This window comes from Argiope bruennichi, chromosome X2 (genome assembly GCF_947563725.1).
Source record: "Argiope bruennichi chromosome X2, qqArgBrue1.1, whole genome shotgun sequence".
Taxonomy (NCBI): Eukaryota; Metazoa; Arthropoda; class Arachnida; order Araneae; family Araneidae; genus Argiope; species Argiope bruennichi.
This window is the reverse complement of record NC_079163.1, coordinates 119,941,028-119,964,542: the sequence shown is the minus strand read 5'-3', so window position 1 is coordinate 119,964,542 and position 23,515 is coordinate 119,941,028. Positions and strand designations below refer to the sequence as shown.

General features: G+C 29.0%; 1 protein-coding gene across 5 annotated transcripts in view; it reads left to right on the top strand.

The window, feature by feature from the left end:
• The window catches only part of LOC129960048 (protein hu-li tai shao-like), a 53,364-nt gene extending 30,646 nt beyond the window's left edge, over positions 1-22,718 (top strand). For 2 of the 5 annotated variants that reach the window (XM_056073087.1, XM_056073085.1), the window contains exons 2-19: positions 5,876-6,067; positions 7,699-7,984; positions 8,075-8,305; positions 9,081-9,224; positions 9,300-9,398; positions 9,551-9,754; positions 10,098-10,228; positions 10,584-10,710; positions 11,788-11,823; positions 12,735-12,845; positions 13,090-13,182; positions 13,274-13,466; positions 15,570-15,707; positions 15,836-15,892; positions 17,305-17,376; positions 19,075-19,160; positions 19,711-19,871; positions 21,631-22,718. In XM_056073087.1, the coding sequence (XP_055929062.1) occupies positions 5,889-6,067; positions 7,699-7,984; positions 8,075-8,305; positions 9,081-9,224; positions 9,300-9,398; positions 9,551-9,754; positions 10,098-10,228; positions 10,584-10,710; positions 11,788-11,823; positions 12,735-12,845; positions 13,090-13,182; positions 13,274-13,466; positions 15,570-15,707; positions 15,836-15,892; positions 17,305-17,376; positions 19,075-19,160; positions 19,711-19,848 (2,325 nt within the window). In that variant the 5' untranslated portion in view covers positions 5,876-5,888 and the 3' untranslated portion in view covers positions 19,849-19,871; positions 21,631-22,718. The remainder of the gene's footprint in view (positions 1-5,875; positions 6,068-7,698; positions 7,985-8,074; positions 8,306-9,080; positions 9,225-9,299; positions 9,399-9,550; positions 9,755-10,097; positions 10,229-10,583; positions 10,711-11,787; positions 11,824-12,734; positions 12,846-13,089; positions 13,183-13,273; positions 13,467-15,569; positions 15,708-15,835; positions 15,893-17,304; positions 17,377-19,074; positions 19,161-19,710; positions 19,872-21,630) is intronic. The other 3 variants (XM_056073086.1, XM_056073088.1, XM_056073090.1) reach the window with 3 other exon arrangements.
• Positions 22,719-23,515: the final 797 nt, after the last annotated feature.

Sequence of the window (23,515 nt, the reverse complement as noted above, 5' to 3'; positions counted from 1 at the left end):
GAAATTATGCCTTTCCCCCAATTTCTTGATAATCATCAATGACCATATATTTACTTTTTTGGTTTTTTTAATTAAAAAAATTGACTGCTTTGTGTCATTAAAAGCTTATAATACTAAAAGGGAAGAACCTACCCCCCCGTATAAAATGGTAGATTTCGGGGAGGGGAACGATATATTTTAATTAATATTTCTTATTTTTTTTCCCATAGTTTTTTGACAGAATTTTTAGTATTTGAAATTTATATCCATTGTTTTGCTACCTGTACTTTTTTGCATGTTTATAAGTTAGTGTAGTTATACCCTCACTTATCCAACTTTCTTTTCCAGTAGTCTATTATCATTCACTTTCAGTCCTAGAAATGCCTCAGGTCAATGAAATGCAGCAGATGTTTGAGATTTCTTAGGATGCAGGAAGTTTGGTCTAGCAGGTGTTACTGTGACTCTGCTTTCCTGAGAATCTGTTCTATAAACCACCGTATATGAGGCGTTAAAATACAGATTACTCCATTATATATGGTTTGCTTTTGTCATCCTTATAGCTTGGGAATTAAATATGGGAATGATTTTTTTTACCCATTAAACTATATTGGCTGATTTAATCCAAATGATGCAAAAGTATTCTGCGTTCTATTTTATTTTATTGTGAAATTTTCTCACTAAAATGACATTTTATTTATCGTTTTTTTTTTCTTCCTCAAAAAAATTTGAAAAACCAATTTGTTGGGACAAAAAAAAAAAAAAAAAAAACTACAACAAACGTTTTCGTTTACAACAGATCCCTCCTCCGAAAAATATTGGCTAGTGTAATGTTTTTAACAAAAGCACGGTTGTTGAACTAGATATTTCCTGTAAAGGGATGGGACGTTGCTTTTGAAGTGACATTGAATAAAACATTGGCTCTACGCAGCCGAATTAACGATTGTGGTTGTCGCTCTTCTCGCATTCATGACAGTTGGGTTTTTCTGCAGGAGACAAGAACAATACCATAAATCCGCATCTAAGAGCCTACCGGATGTGAGTTAAATTATTCAGGAATTATTACTGCATTGTGCTGTGGAAGTTTCGATCTTCCTTTAGTATTTTGTTCCTTTCAGTTTCTTTATATTGCGTGATTTACTTACTAGTGTAATGAAATAAATACTGACTTTATGATACCGCTTTTCGTGCTAAAACGCAATAATTAATATTTATCGGTCAATTCGCATGCAACGTCAGATTCATTTTATCCTGATTCCTTGTTCATCAAGTTAGGAGCAAGACATTCACTGTTTAAGATTTAAACGTACATGCATATCAAGGCACATTTAATGAGCACTGCTTTGATGTTAAACTTTAAAATTTCTGCAGTTATTTTTGTTTAGGTATAAAATTTCATACACGTTTTTTAATACATACACGAGTTTTAAGAATAATGAAAGCAGTTTGAATGGAATGACTGATACACACACACACACACACACACACACACACACACACACACACACACACACACACACACACACACACACACACTGCGATATAAACGTGTACTTTTAACCAAACGATGATAGGGTTTTTCCACCGTTCTTTGTTGTCATTTAGAAAAAAAACTGGTTGGATCTGGAGGCATTTGTTTCCAGTTGGCAAAAATTGGAGATCCATCGAATGAGGCAGTTTTAATTGACTGTAGGCATTGAAAATGAAAATTTTATTAGCTTTGATTGAAATTGTATGAGAATTTAACTGTGGTATTGCATATTGGGGGGGGGGGTAGTGAATATATATACCTTTTTAACTGTAAATACTTTGTTCTTGAATTGTTAAAAAAGCATTAGTCTTAATCCTGCTAGCTGAATGAACCATGTATGTTTGTTAGTCACAAACTTAACTTTCAAGTATTTAATTCCCTTAAATAAGCATAAATAATGAATGCTATCCAGATATTTTCTGCGATTTTTTTATTAATGAAATGTTTAAACAACGTCACAACGCTGATACTTCCTTTAAATACAATATTTTCATAATGAATTTCAACCAGTTTTCAGATTGAAATGTAAATCATTTTGGTTAAATTTGCAGTTAAGATCTAATAAAATGTCTCTTTTAAATTATACAGAAAACAGTGGGAAAGAATTTACCTCTTTAAAAAACACTGTAATTTTATGAGTATTAATTTTATTTAACCATAGAGATAATCTGTTGTAGCTGATTAAGCGTATGGATCTTTCTTGCATTAAAAATTTCATTTACAAGGTTTTCTGGTTATTTAAGTCACAAATATTAAACTGTTACCCTTGTGGCAGTAATATATTTTAATGAAACTAGGATTAAAATACACTTATGTCATTAAAAGTCATTGCCTATAATGACCATTGGATGGATAAAATAAAAACACCCTATAATTGTAAATCTCGGGCCTCCTTGCCTTAAGTTACAAAATCTTTTGGAAAGTTTTTTAACTTATTCTCTAAAATGAGACACTGAAATATTAATGTAAGAGTTTGATTTGAATGGATATGTAATTGGAACCCTAGCAATTCATCAAAAAGCGCGTATTTTGAAAAAAGTATTATATATATAATATATTTTATATTTGTTTCCCCTTATTTGCAACTTTATTTTTCTTGGCTCTTTTCGAACTACTGATTAGCCTTTAAATTTTGCAGATTAAAGCAGGGTTCCGCGCCACTGGGAGAACAAGAAATTTAAATATTGTCTAAAAAACTGAAAATGCTCGGAAGTTTGAAAATCTTCATAAAAACAGGGAATTTTTAAGTTTTTTAGTTATTTTTTTCTCATCCAAAAAATGCTGATGTCTAAAGATTGCAAGAATAAAAAATCGTTGTCAAACCTTTCAAAAACGAAACGATACCATTCACGATTGTGTAATACGGAACTCGCCATCCCCCCCTCCCCTTTTTTTCTGTATACCCAAGCTCTTAATTTTGTGTGACTTACTGTTAAAGGGTATGAGGGGTTATATATCTCCTCCTTCCAATATATAAATTTTGTGGAGCTAAATTCTAGATAATTCTACATAAAGATTTTTTTTTTCAGAATGTAAATATAAACCTCCTTTTAGAAAAAACCTTAAACCTTCTTCTTGCTATTATTTAGAATAATATTAAATTGTTGCTTCCTTTCATTGCCTTTTCCACTGCTTAAAACTTATTCCATTATAACTAGCACATGAGTGTTATTTGCCCGTTTTCTCGTATCCTTACTATACATACACACAGAAAAAAAACGGGTATTTTTTTTACCCCAGAGTTAAGTGGCAACCCTGTAAAAGCTTAAAAGTCCATATGATTTGATATTTAAGCTCAACGTTCTTCCTTTCATTATCTGTTTAAAATATCCATTATTGCTTTATGTGATACCGCATTAGGCTTCTTCGAATTTTTCCTAATTGTAATAAAAGATAATTTGAAGTCATGAGCAATGCCACATAATCAGTTAACATTTTACTCTGTTCTTTTCTCCTAGTTCCCTTTCTTTATTACTTAGAATGCTTAGGGTGGCGAAACATTTTTTTTTCTGGTTCGAATATTTTTTGATTTGATCATGCTATTTTGTCCTATAGCTGGCTTATATCAGTTTATAATTTTAGCCTATTTTTTATCTTTGACTTATTTTACTTGTGTGAAAAATGTAAACATTATCATCTGAATGGAATTTGCAAAATCAAAATTGCTCTTAATTATTTTAATGTAGAGCCTTTGGTTTCCTGATTTAAAGTTGCCTAATTTTTCTGTCAAGTTTGAAAACATATGTATATTTATTGCTTGGTTTTATTTGCAACAAATTTTTTGCAATGAATGTTAGTACTTTTTTAATTGCAAGGATGTAAAAATTTTGGAAAAATATTTTATATGCTGGGGATTTTCATATTAGATAGCCAATACACGTGTACAGATATCAATGCTTGGTTTAGGCATTCTGCTGCCTTTGGCATCATGAGGCCACTCTTTTAAATTGATTAATTTAGTCTCGCATTTTAATACACTTTTAACTTAGCATTCTGTTAATCTTTTATTTTAGGGTATTTCTTTCAATAACTTAATGAAAATTCATATTTATAACTCATGTAATGTTTGTACGCATTCTTAATTAAGAAATGCTGTATGTTTATAAATATTATAAAAACTGAATGAACATAATGAAACACAAATGAATTGGAAACTGACCAGGAAATCCACCTCATCGGAAATTCATTATTGATTGACGTCTTGAGAAACTGCATAGATTGTTTTATGTTTTCCATTTTTTTTAAAGGTAAAATGGCTTATTTAAAAGGAATTAAAATGTTTCTTGTATGTTATTGCACTGCTTTCAAGTTTTATTATAAATACACTTCTGTTGTCTATAGTAAATCCACTCTGTAATTTAGTTTTTCTTTACTGGGATTTTTTTTTAAAATCCTCAATACCACCTTTTAAATATTATATTTAGTTGTAACTTAAAAAACCTTGTGCACTATAACAGTCTTTGATATAACATTTCAGCTAATTATTCTTGAACAGGATAGCTTTTAAAAGGCAGTATTCCAACTAATAAATTGCCCCTTTTTGTGCTAAAATTTCATAGAAATTACATAAGTTACTATGACCACAGTAACATCAGGGGAACTTAGCCTTTTTCAAAATTGTCAATTTATCTTTCATGGTACCTTGTTGGGATTTGTTTCAAATGATTTGTTGGGTTTTTTTTCTACATTTCCATTTTAGGTATTTATTGGTGGACACTCATTAATAATAAAGCAAATATACAATGTTTTGCTTAAGGCTTAAATCATTATGCATGCTCTATAATTTAATTTCCAGAAAGAGTTCAAATGTATTTCTAGTGATAAAATTTACTTCAGTTTAAAGTATTGAAATGAATTTTGTTAAATGTATAATTTTTAACAAGGATTATGGTTTAAAATTTTGTTCATTCAAATGTTAAAAATATGCCACCTGCTTTTAAATAGATAAAGTGGAATAAGAATGAATTTTGTCTTTAGTGACAAAGTGTATGATGGTATGATTAAATTGTGTTTTTTGCTTCCTGCTTCATTCTAACTTTTTATGTATGAAAGAATATTGTTGGCTCGTCTACAGGAGCTACAAAACTGCATCAACTGTAATAAGTCATTTCAAAATATTGTTTTCTCTCCATAATACTTTTAACTTTTCTATACTAACAATGACCTGATGCAAGTGTTGATCAAGCAATTCAAGAAATTCTGTAACTTCAATTTGAGTGTAACACAATTACTTATTCCATATAATCTGAGTATATGATTGTTAGTGAATAAAGAATAACATATATAAATTATTAAAAAATTAACACATTTTTCATTTGGATGCATGCATGTATTTCAATTTTTGTGTAATATCTTGTGCAGTACTGCTGATTTCTTTGCTACTACATTGAGAGAATTGTGTTCGCTCTAAATGTTCATAGCAATATGCCTGTTTTCCTACTAGTATCTAGCTATGCTAACAACTTGCATTGTATATGCATTTTCTTCCATGAAATTACATTTCATTGTATATACATTTTCCTGTGTAATGCTATTGCACATAAGTTTGATTTTGAATAAGGTTTTTGAAATTTCGGAAATGTATTAATACCTTCAGGTAATTTGCAAATTATTCTTTACATTCTTCTTATTGACTTGTGAATTACTCATTTTTTGACATTTTTAAAATGGATATTTGGTTGTGATGAGTAGTCATTATAAATAGGTTTGTCTTTGTGATAAAAAATTGTTTTAAAAAAAATTCAGTATTGTTTGATTATTGCATTTACTGTAGTTTTCCGGATTGCAATAATTTTGTGGCAATTTTTCTAAAAAATATTTTTTTTTCCTCCTTGATTAAGAATTTTAAAATTAATTTGGCCTTTTCAGGTTAGCAACAACCATGGCGAATGTTGAAAATCCTGAAAGTAAAACGAATGGCACTTTAGAAGCAAATGGACCTGTTGCAAAGTATAACCCTGATGATCCTGAGGATCAGAAACAAATGTGGAGACCTCCTGATATTGACCAGGATATGAAGGAAATGGAACGAAGGAAAAGAGTGGATATGATTATGAATAGGTATTATTTTTTAAATTTTAGTTTATTTAGTTTCCAACCTGAGGAATTTTGAATTTATGCATGTTATTATAATATTCATGTTGTATTTAAGCTTTCTCTTCAGCTCTTGATAAAAATCAATGGAGCATCTTTTTTAAAGTAGCATAGTTAAAAGTTTTGATACATGAATTGACATGTCTTATCTAATTTCTACATATGGGGATTAAAAAAACAGGATTTTATTTTCGAAGTAATGATAAGTAGGGAAATCTTACTTTCCCTCAATTAAGGGTCTAATTCTGCTGGTACTTGAAATTGGTTTATGTAAGGTATTTCCATATTTCAATAACTGTTAGATTTATGCGAGATACACCATACCTTTTGCATTCTTCCTGCAAGTTCTTAATGGATACTTTTTAAAGTATAAATGCTTTTTATGTAACTTTAAGTACATTGAATAAAATTTAATATAATCTTGTAAGTATTGGCTTGTAACAATGGGTAGTCATAACTCTTGTTTTATGTCTGCATGAATATATTAGAATGTATTAAATTTTTGAATATAAAAATAATTGGCCTGCTGTCAATTCCATCTTTCTCAAGGATATGGATTGTTTTCTTGCACCATTGAATTAAAAATAAAAGTAATTTAATAATTGTGAAGAAAATAACTTGAGAATCTTTTTATATAGTAAATTCTGTTTTCCTTTCATTGTTAGCCATCTTTACTTGAGCTATCTGTGTAGATACTTTGTAGAATTCATATGTAAAACTGAGTTACTGCATGATGTGTTGCTATTGGGCATTTTGAGCTTGAAATAAGTGTTAGCCTTCAGTATTTTAGTTTTCACTTGATGTTTTATTCTACTAAAAATCTCATAATTTTTTCTTGGTGAAAATCTTCTTATCCCTTTTGAAACAATTTTTTACTCAGTTTTTTAATGTATTTTTTCACTCTTGGAAGTATTCTCATTGTATGCCAGTGAAGCTAAACTTTCCACTTGAACAAGTTTGACTACACTGATATTTAAAATTAATTTATCTGGTACTACTTAGTGTTAATACAATACTTTTTCTATTTCAGAAAACGTTATGATACTTTGGTTTTCACGATTCAAACTGAAGCATACAAATTCTTCACATTTTTGATTAAAACTTTTTTGTCTGCATTATAGACAGGAGAAAAAGGGCACATATATATGTATTATACACAAATTATAATATTAAATAGTCAAATCTAAATAACCAGTCCTTTGGCCCCTGATTTCGTCAGTTTTTCTGTAAATATGTGACCTCATGACTATTGGATATGCCACCAAAGGTTACCTGACCTCTACTACCCTCTATTTTTGAGCAATATAACTGAAACTTTGAAAGAACTCACAACCTCAGTAATTGGGTTGATATAATTTTTGCTTATTTGCAAACTGTTTAGACTGTTTTATATTTGTGCAGATTTAATTTTAAATATTACTTTGATGAACTGTATGTTATCTCAACATATGATTAAATAAATCCTGTTAATGTTAAATTAATGCTATTAATATGCTGCTCGATACCTTTACTTTAGGCAACTAATTTTATTTTAGTTCGAGATTGTTATTATAATTATCATAAAGATATATGTTTTACAATGCATGTTTTCATTTCAGCCAAGTTTTTCGAGAAGAATTGGAACGAATTATAGAGTCTCAAATAAATGAAGGTTGCTTTCCTGCAAATTTGTCTGCATTGCAACAAGTTACAGAATTATTGCTGCCGAATCGACATTCATCTAATATTCGCTCAGGGCATTGTGTTATTCCTATTAATGACATTCGAGGTGTAGATGGCATTCGTTATACTAAACTTGAAAAGCTTCTTCGTTGTAAGCTTGCAGCAGTGTATAGATTAATTGATTTATATGGTTGGTCTGAAAACATCTACAATCATGTAACTGTAAGTTAAGTTTCACTTGTTTAGTTATTTTTTGTTTAGTTATTTTAAACGCCTTCATTCTTTAATTCAAAATTTGTCGTTGTTTTCTAGGTGAGAGTAAGTCAGGATCAGGAACATTTTCTTCTTAATCCTTTTGGCTTGCAATATCCGGAAGTCACAGCTTCATCTTTACTTAAAGTTGACATGCAAGGTAATGTAATCGATCCTGGTTCTACGTCGTTTACTTTCAATCGAGCTGGTTTTGTTTTGCACTCTGCAATCCATGCATGTCGACCAGACATCAGATGCTGCATTCATATTCATTATCCACCAGTTGTTGCTGTGAGTATTCGTTTGTTTAATTAAATTCTTGGAAATGACATATTTAAAAAATTTAATTCTTCACTACCAACTAATTACCATCATTATTGGTGTTTAACTGGGTCCGGAGCAGTTTTTGCTTCTTTCTCCTCCTTTCTTCCGTTAAATAATGTGCAATTAAATAGTGAAATTGCAACAATTACATCTTATCATTAGTATGCTATATATAATTATAAAAATGAGAAATTTTATTTATACAGTTTAGAAAATAAGCATAATTGAATGGCAGATGGTTAAGCTGTACATGAGAAGAGGAAAGGAAGTTAAAATGTTTTTCATTTATTATTTTGCATGTAATTTGGATGAGATGTCATATAACTTATCAATTCTATTTTGTGTCATTTTTAAAAAATAATTTCTAACCTTATAAAAATGTGGTGAAGTTCAATTAAACAATGAAGTACTTCCAGTTTGCAGATATTTAACCAATAAATTGTTTGCACCTACAAATGTGTATGTATGAAATATAAAATTCTTGTTTTAATAATTTTAATATTTGCTGTCTTTTATATTTCATTTTTAAATTCATTTTGCTGAATTTTTGTATTTAACTCTTATATGCCCAGTCAGTCATTTTTGTAGCAGTTAGAAATGCTTTATTTTTTTGATTGAAATAATAGTGAAGGCAGACTGCTGAATATATTTCTGAGTTTTGTTGCTATAGTCGAGAATTGTGAACTTTTGCTAACATTTTTTAAAATGGATAAATATTTGATATTTAATTGGGTTAATTTAGGTTTCTGCTATGAAAACTGGTCTGTTGCATGTTTCACAAGAGGCTGCTTTAATTGGTGATGTTAGCTACCATGATTATCAAGGTATTGTAGTTGATACAAAGGAGCGAGAACAAATTGCTCGAGATTTAGGACCTGTTAACAAGGTAGGTGTTTTATTTTTCCTTTGCATCATTGAAAATGTCTTGAAGAGTCTTGATGCTAACTTTCATTCATTTCAGGTGTTGATCTTAAGAAATCATGGTGTGATCGTATGTGGAGAAACTATAGAAGAAGCACTCTTTTATCTTCAAAATCTTGTGTTGGCTTGTGAAGCTCAGGTATTTTTTTTCGCCTGTGTGATTGTCTAATGTTAAAATATTTTTAGAACAAAATTTTTCTCTTGTTTTGAATTGAATCTAAATGTTAATTTCATTAATAAATTTGTTAATTTTTGCAACTTGTTTTACCATTTTTTTCTTCTACTTTTTAGGTGAGATTGATGCCTATTGGTCTAGATAACATTCAAATCATGTCACCTGAAGCAAGACAGAAGGTCAGAAGCATAATTACTGAGAATCATGGTAGTGTAACAGGAAGGCCTGATGGTGGTGAGGATGAAAAAGAACAGAGAGTTAAAAAGTTTAAAGTTTGGGATCTAGAGTTTGAAGCTCAAATGCGAATGCTTGATAATGCAGTAAGTCTTGTTCGTAAAAAAATTTACTTCATCTTCTCTAGATATTATAGTGCAGTGGTGTTCTTCCCAAAATGCATTCTTTAACTTTTATTTTCTTTTATTTATTTTGCAGTAATGTATAATATTAAATAACAAATGTTTAAAACTTTCTTTCATGCTTATAATTATATAGATTTCATAAATATAAACTTTTTATATTGAGAGTTGATATTAAAAGCCACAACCTTGGAGAAGAACTAGATATCTGTGTATCTTATTTAAAATTCTTTATTTCAGATGAATGTGATGTTACATTCCCCCTTTTATGCTAAATTTGAATTTAAACTAATGCATTCATTTCTAGGGATTTCGTACTGGTTACTTGTACAGATATCCATTAATAAGAGTTGAAACACCACGGCAAAAGAATGATGTTGAGGTTCCACCAGCTGCTACATCCTTCGCTCAATATTTGGAAGAGGACAAATGGCTGAGGTATTCCAAATATATGCATTATAATGATATCCTTTTAATTTGTTTTTTTATGCATGCACACACATTTATAGCTAGAATTTCATTGAACAGTTGTTGGGAATAAATACGTTAAATTCATTATTTTTAGATGAGATTATGTGAATTCTTTTTTAAGTCTGGTAATTTTATAAGTACCCACACTGTTTTTAATATTAATTATTTTCATTATGAAAGTAAATTGTAAAATCGTATAATTTTATTATAATGAAACGCTCTTGATAAAAATTACTTATTTAAGTATATTATTTAATTTATAGTGATTCATATATTTCTGAATTTTAAAATATCGAGACTAGTTAATTTATTTTTTCAATAGACCTCTCAAAAAGCTTATGGATGGAAAGAAATCTCAAGATAAATTGCGATGGGTCAATTCACCTAATGTGTATCAAAAAGTGGAAGTCCTGGAAACTGGTACAAGTGATCCAAAAAAGATTACGAAGGTATGCCTGCTTTGACTCGATTGTGTATCTTTAAATATATTACTATACAGCCATTTATTTCATATATATGCTTTTTCTCTATTAGTTAAATGTAACTTACCATTCTATATCAAGACATTTTGTGTATACATTGATCCTTGATGAAAATAGTTTTTATAATGACAGTTGTTGCTTTTTCACCCAAATATATTTTTCTTATAACAAACTTATGTACAGAATATATCTTTAGATTTTTGGAAAACGTTTTGATTAATATTAATTTTTAAAATGGTCTCTTCCGAAGTTCGGCCTTTATGGCAGCATAAGAAATAATTATTATGCATTGGTTATTTTAGTGTAGCAATTCTGCTTGGGTGATGTGTGATTAACGGCAAGTAATGTGTAAAAGCATATAGGTAGACTTTAATTGTTGTATGTAAGCAGCCTGTGGCGGTTATTTTGAAAAAATTTCGTTGATTATGAAATAATAATATCTTGTTAACGAGAAGTCTAGCTAATGGTTATGATTCATTAAAATCTTCAGTATTTAAACTTTTTGAGTTATTCATTTTTTCTCTTAATAACTCAAATCTTATTTATTTTTTTACAAAAACGAATTTATAATATTAAAAAACTCCAAATAACAGTAGAATATAAGTTATTGGTTTAAATTTTTTATTCATTTTAAATAGTAGTCACTCTATTTTTTTTTTTTTTTTTGGATGAGATTCATAACAAAGCAATGCTTCATTAAAATTTATAATTGAACTCTGATTTAAAATTTGAAAATTTTCAAAATTATTTTCAAAAATATCTAAAAGGAAAACGTTTTTGTGAGCTCCAGGATGATGTGTAAAGATGTTCGGTTCTGTTGCGAGTTGACAAAGATCTACTTAATGTTAGTAATTATGTGTGGGGATAGTTAATCTATTTATAGATGTTAATTTATTTCGAGGGACTTTAAAAATAAAGAATTGTGTTGTATATATAGAATCTATATATAGAAAATTTGTGTTAAAATCTCAATAGTTGTGTGCTTGTTCTTATATATTATTTAGTTTATTTTTGGGTTTCTAAAATATTATTCTTTCTCTACAGTGGGTCGAAAAACCAGATAGCGGCGAGAATGATTCTGTAAGATTTTTATCCAATCAACCATAACAAAGTGCTGCTGTGCAATTCACATTGCTGCTTTGAATGTTTTACTAATTCTTATAATTTGAAAGAAATTGATTAAATGGAGCGGGGCTTTGTTTTTTAAAATCTTTCTACATACATGGCATGCAGCTATATAGAAATTAAATTTTAAAAATATTGTGTAAACTACTTAAAATATTATAGTAGCATATTTTTAATATGTAAAGAGATGAATGTAATGCCTGCCTATCAAAGTAATTTTGCAGTATGGTTGCTCGTAAGATACTTTTGCAATCTGCTTCATAAATATAACTGAAGGACAATTTCATGATTGCTTTTTTATGTCCTTAACACATTAACTTAATTTTGATATTCATCAAAGGTTGAAAAGTTTTTTACTCAAAAAGTTAAATGCTTATTAAAAATTTATTGAATAGTTCTTGGACCCTTTTTTTTTAGATGTGGAATGTTTTGCGATATGTTTTGGTTATAGTAATTTTGTGATGTTGGATACATTGCGACCTTGAATTATTTCAGATTTTTATTTGACATCCGAATCTAATATTTTGCATATAAATGTGCTTTCCAATCTTATAATGCTACACAAATTTTTTTGGTGAGTTATTCGTTGTTTTCTGTGAGAATTAATTGCTGTTTTTGCTTTGTATTAAGTTTTGATAACATTTTTCATAGTTTTATCTGGAATAAATAATAGATGAGTATTGATAAGGAGTCGGCATTTGCAAATTTTGTTACTTAACAGCTACTATTCTAACAATTTGCATGCCCTTACGCTTTGCTTATCTCTAATAGGGATGGTGCTGTGGGTGTTGCTTCAGACTACTAACCGCATGTCACATTTTGAAGATTAATTTTGTTTTTTCATTATATATATTTCTACTTTCCAGTGGGTTCAAGAAGGCTCTCCTTCTCATAGTACTTTAGTGAAAATTGAGAGTCCACATCAATTTATTCCCAAAAGTGGGGATCCAAATGAATTCAAAAAGAAACAAAAAGAGGTAACATTTTTAATTTCTTTCAAATAATATTTCGTATGAATTATTGCCATTTTTACTTATGGCATAAACTTTAGGTATAGATCAACCAGAAAAGTTTTGAAAAATCTAAAAAACAGACAAATAAAGCTATGATTATGATATATCATGGTCATAGCTTTAGTTCTGTTGAATACTTCTATATTTTGATTTTAAAAATTTATTTTGGTTACTGATCAATATCTTTGAATGAATTAATGTATTTTAGATGAAACAAAACCGAATGCATTCCAAAATTACTGCTGGACCACAGTCTTCGATTTTGGAAGGAGTAACTTGGGAAGAAATTAAAAAGATGCAGGTAAAATCAAAGTTATGCAATTTCTTGTATCAACAAATGCAGAATTTTAAATATTAAATTTGTATGCTTATAGCTGCATTTCTTTATTTAGGATGCACAAAATGCATCTGGTGATCAAGTAGTATTAGTTGGTGCTGCATCAAAAGGTATTATCCAACGGGAATTTCAGCACAATGCGATGGTTTATAAAACTGCTTATGCAAAGAATCCATTTGATAACATATCAGATCAAGACTTAGAGGAGTATAGGAAAATAGTGGAGAAAAAACAGCGTGGAGAGCCAGGTAAATTGTGCTAATTTATATTTTAAAAATATTGATAAGAGCATATTAAGATTTAAGATATAATTGATAGTAAAAACATTTTATTTATTAAATATGGAAGTTTATCTTGTATTCTCAATCTGTTTTCCAAGAAAATAATATATTAGAATAAAAATAATATGTTAGAAAGATAAAGCATGAATTATATTGATTAAAGTAGTTTTACTTTTAAAACAAAATGCTTGTGATGCTTATTCTTTGAAAATTAAATAGAATGATACAATGAGAGTAGTAAAACTGTGAATACATATATTAGATGTTTTATTTCATCTTCTTGGCTAATTAGCAATATTTTTTCTGTTTAATAATATATTGGATGAATATACCAAAAGACTTACTAGAATAGAAATTTTATATTGTATCATTTCCATAGGAGAAAGTCTCGTATCATCAGTCTTTAACTAAATTTTAACATTTGTATTTCATTTTTAAGAAATTCATTAAAATACCGAATTAACTTTTCCAGTGTTATGACATTTTTTGATATGTCCCTCACATTTTTTAACCTTCTAATATTTTAATAACTATATCTATTATTGATGAAATTTTTTTTAAAATTCTCTTTATCTTTTCCTTCTTTGTATGAAATGCAGCATGTGTGCACTTTTGGTTCATTCCTTTGTTCTGCGAAAACTAGTTATGCTTAATTGTCTTAAATTTTGTTACTTTTAATTCAAACCAGCCAATATATATCATTATTCATGAAATGCTGAATTTTGATGGTAGGCATTTTGAAATGCCGGCCCCCTAATTTAAGCATAATTTAATTGTAACAAAGATTAATTTTGATTTAGTATTTGCTGCACTTGTTTACTATTTGCAATTTGAAGAATTGTCTTAAATACCTGAATATTGATTCCATTAATGATGCAAATAGATTTAAAATAAGATAAGAAAAATGGTAATTTTTAATAGCTATCCCCCATATTTTGAAATATGCCAGTTTTTCTTATAACCATTATTTTTTACTAGAGTGCTGTGAAGGACCATCTGGTTTGTTTCTTGCTTAAAATTGATTAGCACAACATAGCATTCATGATATTCATAATAGTAATAATAATTTGGAATAATAATTATGTATGTAATTTATAAGCACGTTTCTGGCCAAAATTAGCGTTTTGGGTAAAAAGTTCAATGATAAAATGTACAGCAACACCCAGAATGGGCTTAAGTGTTCATTTTGAGATTATCCCCCCCCCCAGCACTTAATGTGTATTACGGGGAATAATTTATTGTTAAGTATCAAATTTTGGAAGTAATTGCAAGATGCATGTCTCAGATAACGTTCATATATATATGTAAGCATATAATTCTTAAAGCAGAAGGCAGGTTCGAAGACATTGAAGAGATTGATTTTTTGACATCCTTTTATTTTATCCAGAAGAAACATGCATTATTTACAAGCAGGAGCGAAGAACACATACACAACACAGAGAGAAAAGAGAGAATGAAGGACAGCTGAACATTTTATACCTGGTCCTCCGTAACATGAGATTTCCGCCTCGTGTCGATTAAATACACGTGTTGACCTTTGAGAAGGGCGAGGGATCATTTTTACTAGTCACGTGGAACTGATGGCGCATCATTTTTACAAAGCTTCAGTTGAATTAATTAAACAAAAAGTGGAATTGGATCAGGAAATAAGAGAATGAAATTACTATGGTCTAAATTAAAATAAAGCTTTGGAAATTAATTTGGTTTAAATTAAGAGTTATATAATATGATATTTTAATGTGTGCGTGTGTAATATTTATATGTATATTAAGAGGAAAAAGTGTATTGCACCTCTGAACGAACACTTGCATCTCAGTGGCGGGAGGAAAATTGGTTAGAAACCTATTGTACGTCTAAAATGCTGTCTATTTAAGTTAACAATACCATAAATATTTATGTATTACCGACTGCCTTAGTGCTAGTGCCGTTCTTTATATTAATATTTATTGTTCCAGAATTTTTGAATTTATAAAATGCATTTTTTGAATTGCGACTGACGTTCATATGGGGATGTGATTTTGAATTTTTAGTTAATAAATTTTATATTTCTATAAACTTAATATTTTCTAGTTGAAGATGATATTCCCGAGCATATAAAACCTTTACTATTGGAACCTGTATTAGTAGCTGATGGTCAACCAGTTAGCTCTGTCCAAGAGTTAAATACTCCACCCCAGTCTCCCGTTTCTCCATGTTCTGATGAAGAAGGTATGTTCAGCTTAACTTAATAAATTATTTGCAAGTTTTTTGTAGAGACAGTAAAAATACTTTTTACTGCATGTGTTTTTATTGCATGCTTATTGTTTATTGCATGTTTTCCCCTTATTTATATTTAGTCAGCAAGTCGGGTGGCTCTGTTCAAAGATCCATGTCAGCCAGGCTCAGCGTAGAAGGTATGCATGCAATACAAGTTTTCAGACTCTTTCATTTGTACAATATTTCTTGTGAAGTAAACTATTTTTGTTTAAAAACTAAAATAGAACTATCAACCTCAATCAGTCCTGTTGGAAAATTAAAGGAAGCTTTGAAATATGAATGCGAAAATGTAATTTAATGTTTTTAAAATTTAAAACATTCGAAAGATATTTAGTTAAGGGAAATTATTCCCTTCCCTCTTATATTTACGTCCCCCCCCATTATTTTTCAACAAATGGCTACCATTCTTAATAAATAATTGATGTTTTAAAACTTAAATTGAACGGATGTTTCATAATCATCGAAGTTTTGAAAATGTATTCATATGATGGAATGCAAAGTCGTAAGATGTCTTTAAAATGAGCATTAATTGTAATTCGGTATCAAAATTTAATTTTTATTTGTAAGGTTAAGTTTTCATATTTCTCATTTTTTGTTTCACTTCTGCTGTGACATTCATTAAAAGTCGTGAGAATATAATATTTTGAAACTGGAGCAGCACTTAACACATTGACTGCCATTTTTGTAATCACTTCATTAGATTTCTTCTAAAGAGGTTTGACAATCTGTGTGTTAAGAAATTTCATTAAAGTAAATAAAATTTATTAAAAAGGATTAACACAGCCCATTATTCCTTTCTCCCAAATTGAAAAATCTTGCTGTTTAAAATTAAAGAGACAAAATGAATCTTTTGTACTTGTTTTTATAGTCATAAATCTTTGGAGGAAAAAAGCTGTTATAAAAAAATTAACTTAAAAATGTATTGAGATATAATTAACTACTTTTGTTGATTTTTATACTTCATCTTCAAATCAACTTTAGGATAAAGATTTAAAAAAAATGGCATGGAGTGAATTTTACCTATGTTAATTTTTATTTTATAATTTGTGCTGTTGCTAAGTTACATCTATAGTTTATTTTGATCGGTTTTATTATAATTTTCGAGAAATATCGTTATTTAAATCAAAAATCTTTTCAATTATTTAAAACAAGTTGTAAAATGTGATGTATTCTTCAATTAAAATACCCCCCCCCTTTTTTTTTAAAGAAACATTTCACAATGTTCTAAATTATGTAGGATATACATACATATATATATATATATATATATATATATATATATATATATATATATATATATATATATATATTACTACATGAATTAATGCACAATTTCATGTACTACAAGTTATTTAAGTGGCTGACTCAAATAAAATAGCTATTAGCCTGAAAATTGTATGAGTAATGCTTGTTCACTGTGTGAATCGGTATTGCTTGTAATGCATGAAATGCATGTAGATATCTTTTTTTTGCTCTTATTTTTCTGCTTTCTATGCTTGTTTTATTTTGCATGTTTATATTTGATGCATGTATTTGCATGGTATTGTAGCTGCTGAAGATATACGTGAAAAGAGTTTCCAACGGCGTACATTATCTGAACGAAAACCCAAATCTAAGATCAGTAAGTTTAGGATTAAGTGCATCCTTAGTAAATGTAATTGTTTTGTACATAATGCAATGTCAAATGATGCCTGTTTGTGAGAGCTTTAATACACCTTTATTATGCAATATTTTTCTTGCTTTTTGTATTAACTATGTTTAGCTAATGCATCTGTATTATGCGAATTTTAAGTTAAAAAATTGTTGCTTTTATATCAGATAATTTATGCTTGACTTATGTTTGTATGTATACACTTTCAAATTTTCGAGTGCCTGCTTAAAAGTATGTAAATTAGATGAAAAATTGCTTTAAAAATTTTGTTGCCCAGTGTATATATCTTGACATTACGAATATATTTATTTGGAGTGTTGATAATTATCAAAGTTAACACAATGGGACATATTCTAATGAATACATGCATAATTTCTTTAAATTATTTATCTGTTTGCTTTTACCCTGTTATACAGGTGCCTATGTATAAGAGTATGAAAGAAACATTTTTGTATTTTGCTACAATTTCTGAAGACATTTCAAATAAATATGAAATAATGGATAAAAGGAATTGAGGGAAAATTGTTGCCTGTCAGCATTTGAAACTAGACCTTTTTAAACATTACAGCTGGCTGCAGCTATATAATTAGATAGCATCTACTAATTGTTTTGTGGATTTATGATTTACTTTATGAAATTGTTTCCAAGAGGGCACTATGCAACTATATGAATATTCACTATGTACTGACTGCTTAGCAGAGTACTTATGATGCAATAATTAATTTCAGAGCAATACAAAATTCATTTTTTCTTCTGTAGTATTTTATGAAAATGGTTACTTTCAATGCATCTAGTTTCAATATATAGTTCCAATACATCCAGTTTCAATGCATGGTTATCTTGTTAGAAGTTAATTACAATGTCCAAATATTATTATTAGCCAAGCTGTTTTTTTGTTTGAAAAATTTTTTTAACAACCAATTTTTTACTTTCGCATATGGAGCAAGTTGAGGTGCGTTTGTTGCTTCTTGTTCTGTTAAAAAAAATGTAAAAATGCTTTGAGATGATCAAAACGATTCCCTGTTTTAATCATGTCTCATCTGTATTAAGATAATTTTTAAGTGAAACTGTGAGGGACATTTGTAACTTTCGAAAATTGTTGAGGCAATGTTAACCGTTTTTATTGGTACTGAACTTTCTATTTTGTTTGATATTTGTGAAATATTTTAATATGTAGGCAGAGCTATTGAAAATGTCATCCATGTAAAATACCATTTTTTGAAGTCATTTCACATACATATTAATGTGGCGAAGTTTTAGGAAAATTTACTGTAATTTAAGGCGATTTACAAGTATGGTGTGCAGGCTTATCGTTAAATGTGGCTCTGATAAGAAAAAGTGAAATTTACTTTTGAACTATAAATTCTGTGGTGATACTTATCTCTCTTCATTAAGTCACAAAAGCAAAGTTGCTTCTTACTATTGCTAACTAAATCTTTAAGTGTAACTTTCAATTTCTAACATTTCATGGCTTTGCTATTTCCTTACTACTGAACTCTCTTTTTTAAAATTCATTTGCTTTTCCTCCTCAAAGATACCTTTTCGTTATTTTTGAATTGAAGCTTTGGTAATTAATATGATCATTTGCCTAAAAGCGGCAATTCTATATCTGTGATAGAAAAGTTTTAATGATAAAGGTAAAATGAACTAATGACATTATTTCTTTAGCTGCTGATGTTACTCTTAATGGTGAAGAAAAATTAAGATCTGCTGAAAGTGGCGAGGTGTCTGCAGCTTCTCGAAGCAGCAAAGAGGTATGTTATGTTGATTAAATTATTACATATTCTTCTGTGTTGTATTGAAGTTAACTAGTTTTGTTTTAATTTTGTTCATGACTTATGTGATTGATATTTTTTGTTGGAGGTGAGAAAGATCAGCTGTTTGAGCTGTATTTTTATCCTTGGACGTTTAAAACCTTTTTCTCAGTCTATATCATTATTTTGTTGGAATAGCGATTTGTCATATTGCCAAGCTGTTTTGCATAGTTGATGGAGTAAAACAAATTAGTTTTTGCGGTAACAAAGACATAAGCTAATTGCTTTTTTTTTTGTCTTAACGTAACGTAACTATAACGTAACGATAACGTAAATATTTCATAAAGTAATTTAATACTTGCTTCTATGTGAATTTCAAAGAATTATTGAATAACAGATTTGATATGGATTTTTGATGAATTTTATTGTGGCAAATAGAATACGAATTTGGTTTTGAGTTTTTATTCAATCAGGATTTTTTATTTAAAAAATGAAATTCTAATTTTATACTTTAAATGTTTTATGTATTAATAGTACATTTTAATCTTAGAGTTCTCCAGTAAAAGAAGTTGGGGACGAGTCTCCTAAAAAGGACAAGAAGAAAAAGAAGGGTCTTCGTACACCGTCATTTTTAAAGAAAAAGAAGCACAAGAAAGAAAAGGAAGATAAGGAAAAAGTAGCATCATAATGCAAGATTTGTTATCAAGATGTGTAAGTAGTCATTCATAGCCATATTTGAATGTATTGAATGATTTGTTATTTGGTATACTCTGAGTTTATTAAATGTAGATTAGAGAATTTTTTTAAAACAATGAGCTGCTCAAAATCCGTATTTAACATAAATTGGACGAATGAAAAGATCATTTCTGATTTTGCTTAATGAGTTCGAGAAGTTCTACAAAATCCGTTTATTGCGTACTGCTCGCTTTGTAAGAAGGTAATAAGCCTAAGTAAAGATAAGGCCTAAGTAAGTGTGCCAGTTCAAAAGAATAGTAAATCCCAAAACGTCAGATTTAATATCCGAAAATAACCGATTTCGAACTTTTTAGTTCAAGAGCAATAATTTAAAGCTGAATTTTTATAGACATCGAAGCATGTTGCGTCACATTCGTTCTTTAATTCATTCAATGATATGTCAAAAATATTTCCACATATGTTCATTGAAAGTGAAATAGCTAAAAAATGTACGTTAGGCCATACAGAAATGCTGTACTTTACTTGTTAGAGATTCGGTTCGTTAGCTCCATGGAACTGAGGGCTGAAAAATATGATGCGCAAATACTTGAATTAACAAAAATGAATAAATAAAAATAAAATCTTGCCTTGTAATGTTTTTGGTTAGGTAATTATTAAATGATTTATGCCATGATAACAAAAATGTTTGGTTTTATTTCACCCAAGCTCTTAATTTTGTGCAACATTGTTAAAGGGTATGAGAGGCAATATACCCACCAACCCCCTCCAATTTATAAATTTTGTCTAGCTAAATTTTAGATAATAGAGAATTTTTTTGTATGTAAATATAAACCTTTTTACTATGCTATTTCGAATAATGTTATATTGTTGCTTCCTTTCCTTGCCTTTTCTACTCCTTAAAACCATATTGCATTATAACTAGCAAATGAATGCTATCCGCGCAATTCCTTGTAACTTGAATATACATACAGAGTAAATGGGGAATGTTTTTCCAGATTTTAGTGGCAACCCTGTAAATGATCCTGCCACTTACTATGTATCATTGGGCAGTAGCATTTTGTTGATATGGCATAGGAGTTCTGCAAGCAGGATGTTGGCTCAAGTTTCTTTGTTATGTGATATGTGTTATATGAAATCTTGTAAAATAACCATTGTAAGACTTTAAAATAAGTTAATCTACGAATCTAATGCTAAGCTTAGGAATCGGGTGGTATTGTTATGGTCGAAAATATAAATAGATTGGAAGCCAGCTTTAAATGTCACAACTGTTTGCATTCTGTAAAGATGGCATATTCATACTAAATTTCATTATGTAGAAAATTGTTTTGAGCAGTCACTAGTTTTTATATGGCTTTATCCAGTTATCTGATGGACGTTCTTGATGTTGCAACCCAAAGATACTAATGAAAACATTTTATTATACAATTTACAAAATTGAGAGGATACATAAAAATATTTATTCACCATTCTGTTAGCGAAATTTTGTAAATGTATGCAGACAAGTTGCATTCATTTTTGTCCTTTTTGAAGCTTGATAAAATGCTTGTAATTTAATGTTTAATTTTTGTTTTGTCATAGTTTGTATAAAATGTTTTTCAAGAAAAGGTTCTTTACATAATCATTTCATTTTGTTATTAAAATTTACTTGGTCTTATTTTAGTTTCATTAAGTTTAATTTTTGTCATTTTTAACACTTAATTTTAAAGTTCTTTTCCTATAAAAATGTCTTTTTAAATACTAATGATATATATATTTACTGATAATTTTTTTTCAGGTATTACTTGTAACTGCCAACAATTATTTACATTTTGGCTTGGTGCTGGATGTGACTGTTATTTCATTTTGAATTGCCTGCATCACGTTTACAACATATGTGCTCTTAAGATGCTGTAGACTTGGTAGGTTGTTCATAATTGAGGAACTGAAGTCACTTCAGCCTTACTTCTTCCATTATGCTGCTGTGAACTTAAATGTGGGATCTATTAACGAATTTTGCTCTATGAAAAAGTGATGTTTATGTAAAGAAAGATTCACAAGAGTTTTTTAAAAATTAAAGAGTTCTAAAGTTTATACAATCGTATAATTAGGGTTTATTTGATTTATTACAGTGGTTATCTTCCCATGACACTGTGAATATACTGTTATGCATTGTTTATAATAAATGTTCTGGAACTTGTGCAGGAGTGTAGAGGCAGCTATGTGAAATTATTTTAAGGTAATTCCATGACACGTTTCTAGTTTTTACATTCATCTTTTTAGAATTGGGTTTTGTACAATATTTTTTAAGGTATGCTACCCCTTAACTTTCTGCCTTTTTGTTTTTATCTGTGTGCTTTGATTTTTCTATGGAGCATGTAAGTTTTTAAATACGTTTGATACGAATTGAATGATAACTGTTTTAGCAGAATTCGTCAGCATATGTGCCTGTATGTAAATAAAATTTTATTGGTAGTTTTGTTCTTGTTATCGGTATATTTGTATCTTTATGATGTATATGAAGCTTAATCTTTGTCAGAATGTCAAATATCTGCTGTATCCGTTTTGTTTTTTGAACCTATATTGAAACTCTCGCTCGGCATTTGTTGAAACATTTGGAATCAAGCATTGCTTTGTGCAAGTAAATAATGAGAGTATATTTTGCCACTGTTCTTGTAAAAAAAAATGTTATGCTATGGAATCCGCACTTATATTTGTAATTAAAATTAATTTTCTGATTGTTTCTATATAGCAAATTGTTAGGTTTAAATACTTGAATTATTCTTTTGTCATAATTGTGCAATTTCATGTTAATTTTTACAACTTTGATCCAGTGTGTTGAAATCTATGATTATATGTAGAATAAAAAATATCAAGCATTGATAACTTGTTTTTGTAGTTCTTTAATCTATTAAATTTCATGAGATATTTTGAAATTCCTTCCAACCCCCTCCTCGATAGAGGGAAATCCAGGAAGTTATCATGACGACAACATTGACATTCAGTGATTCTCTTCATTGTGTAAACATTAATTTGAAAGTATTAGTTAAAATGTTAGTTTATAATTTAATCACAGATATCACTGTTCTCTATAGTGAATATGTTCTGTTTGAGTAATATTCTAAAAATTACGTATAATATACGTCTTAGATGAATTTTAATTTTATAATGAAGAAAGCCTTTCGTATTATTCAAATGCCCCATTATAACTTTTTAGGCAGTTGCAAGGGCATGAAATGAAAACATTTCTGTGAATACAAATTAAATCGGTGCAATTTTCAGATTATTAGGCTTATTTTAATTTAGAGAGGAGTAATTTATAAGATCTATAAAACTCAAATTACAATGTTATTTTGCAGTTGCTGTTCTGAGCAATTGCATTTTAAAATTTCTAATTTTGATTTTAAGTATATTTTAATTTAATTGACTGAAATTTATTAGGAATCTTGAGTTATTTGTAAAGCCCATTTAAAAAAATAATAATAAAGAATAGTATTGAAATATTTGACTGCGAATATAAAATTCAACTGCATGTGAATTGAATGTCGTTTTGATAAAGGTACTGGTTTTGCAAAAAGAAAAAAATCCAATCAAGTTCAGTTTGATTACATGATATAGAGAAATGTAATCGCTTTTCTATCGATTGAGAAATATTGGCGCTCTTTTTATGCATTTTCATTACT